The sequence below is a fragment of the Sinocyclocheilus rhinocerous genome, unplaced genomic scaffold, assembly GCF_001515625.1.
Source record: "Sinocyclocheilus rhinocerous isolate Xijiao unplaced genomic scaffold, SAMN03320098_v1.1 scaffold3662, whole genome shotgun sequence".
In the NCBI taxonomy this organism is placed as follows: domain Eukaryota; kingdom Metazoa; phylum Chordata; class Actinopteri; order Cypriniformes; family Cyprinidae; genus Sinocyclocheilus; species Sinocyclocheilus rhinocerous.
In genome coordinates, this window is record NW_015629036.1 from 150,725 (window position 1) to 151,807 (window position 1,083).

Below are 1,083 nucleotides of genomic sequence, written 5' to 3' on the forward strand. Positions count from 1 at the left end.
CACACACACACACTCTCTCTCTCTCTCTCTCTCTCTCACACAGACACACACACACACTCACACACAGAAAGACTTTGCTAAAACAATAGATCTAGTGTTAGACTTAGAATGAAAACCTAACGCATTGTGTCACACATTGACTAACATGTCTCTCATCACGTCTGACGTGTCGCTGTGTTTGAATCAGCTGCTGTTATTGAGATACGATTATAGTTTTTGTTAATATTAATAATATTTTTTTCAATATTTTATAGTTACATTTTTTTTTTTCCCAGCAAAAGTGGCAAAAGTTTTTTTTTCATGTAGTTTTAGTTGATTAACTGTAATAACCCTGACGAATACATGTTTATATTTCACACAAACAAAGCGCTTCAGATTACTATTTGTGTGTGTTTGTGTTCCTCCAGGCTCGAGATGAGGATCGTCATGGCGACCAGTCTCCGCCCCCTGGCCAGACGCTGGACACGCCCTCAAGACTTCTGCTGAAGATGAACAACAACACGCGTGTAAATAAACACACGAGCGTCCACGTGCGCCGATTACTGCATGTAGAAACCGTTACTACATAAGAAAAATATCAAGGATTACATTTATACAAATATTACATTTAATCATTAATATTAAGGAATGTATTCATATTTATTAATTCATTATACTGGATTTTTTAAATATTCAAATGTGAAGACTTCAGAATGGATGTGTTTTGTAAAACCGTCTCTCTGCAGGTGTGTGATTGGTGTAAACACCCGCGTCACACTAAAGAGTACCTGGACTTCGGTGCGGGCGAGGAGCGCCTGCAGTTCTGCAGCACCAAATGCCTAAACCAGTACAAGATGGACGTGTTTTACCGGGAAGCTCGTGCCGCCCTCGCCGGCTCCGCCCACAAAGATGAGGAGGACCGCCCCAAAACAGCTGTGGCGGAAAACCAGAAACTCCTCACCCCGGAGGCCTGGGACAGACCAGCGAAAACCCTCTCGCCCCGAAGCCCGCCGCAGCCGAGGATTCAGACCAGCGTATCGCCCTCTTCTCCGGCTCGTGTTACTCCGGAACAGCAACGCCCACCTCAGATGCCCCTCCCCTTTG

The 1,083-nt window shown here is 44.5% G+C and overlaps 1 protein-coding gene across 1 annotated transcript in view; it reads left to right on the forward strand.

The window, feature by feature from the left end:
• sobpb (sine oculis binding protein homolog (Drosophila) b) overlaps window positions 1-1,083 on the forward strand; it is a 9,755-nt gene that overhangs the window by 5,262 nt on the left and 3,410 nt on the right. The window contains exons 5-6 of the mRNA XM_016550344.1: window positions 408-506; window positions 726-1,073. Coding sequence (XP_016405830.1) covers window positions 408-506; window positions 726-1,073 — 447 coding nt within the window. The remainder of the gene's footprint in view (window positions 1-407; window positions 507-725; window positions 1,074-1,083) is intronic.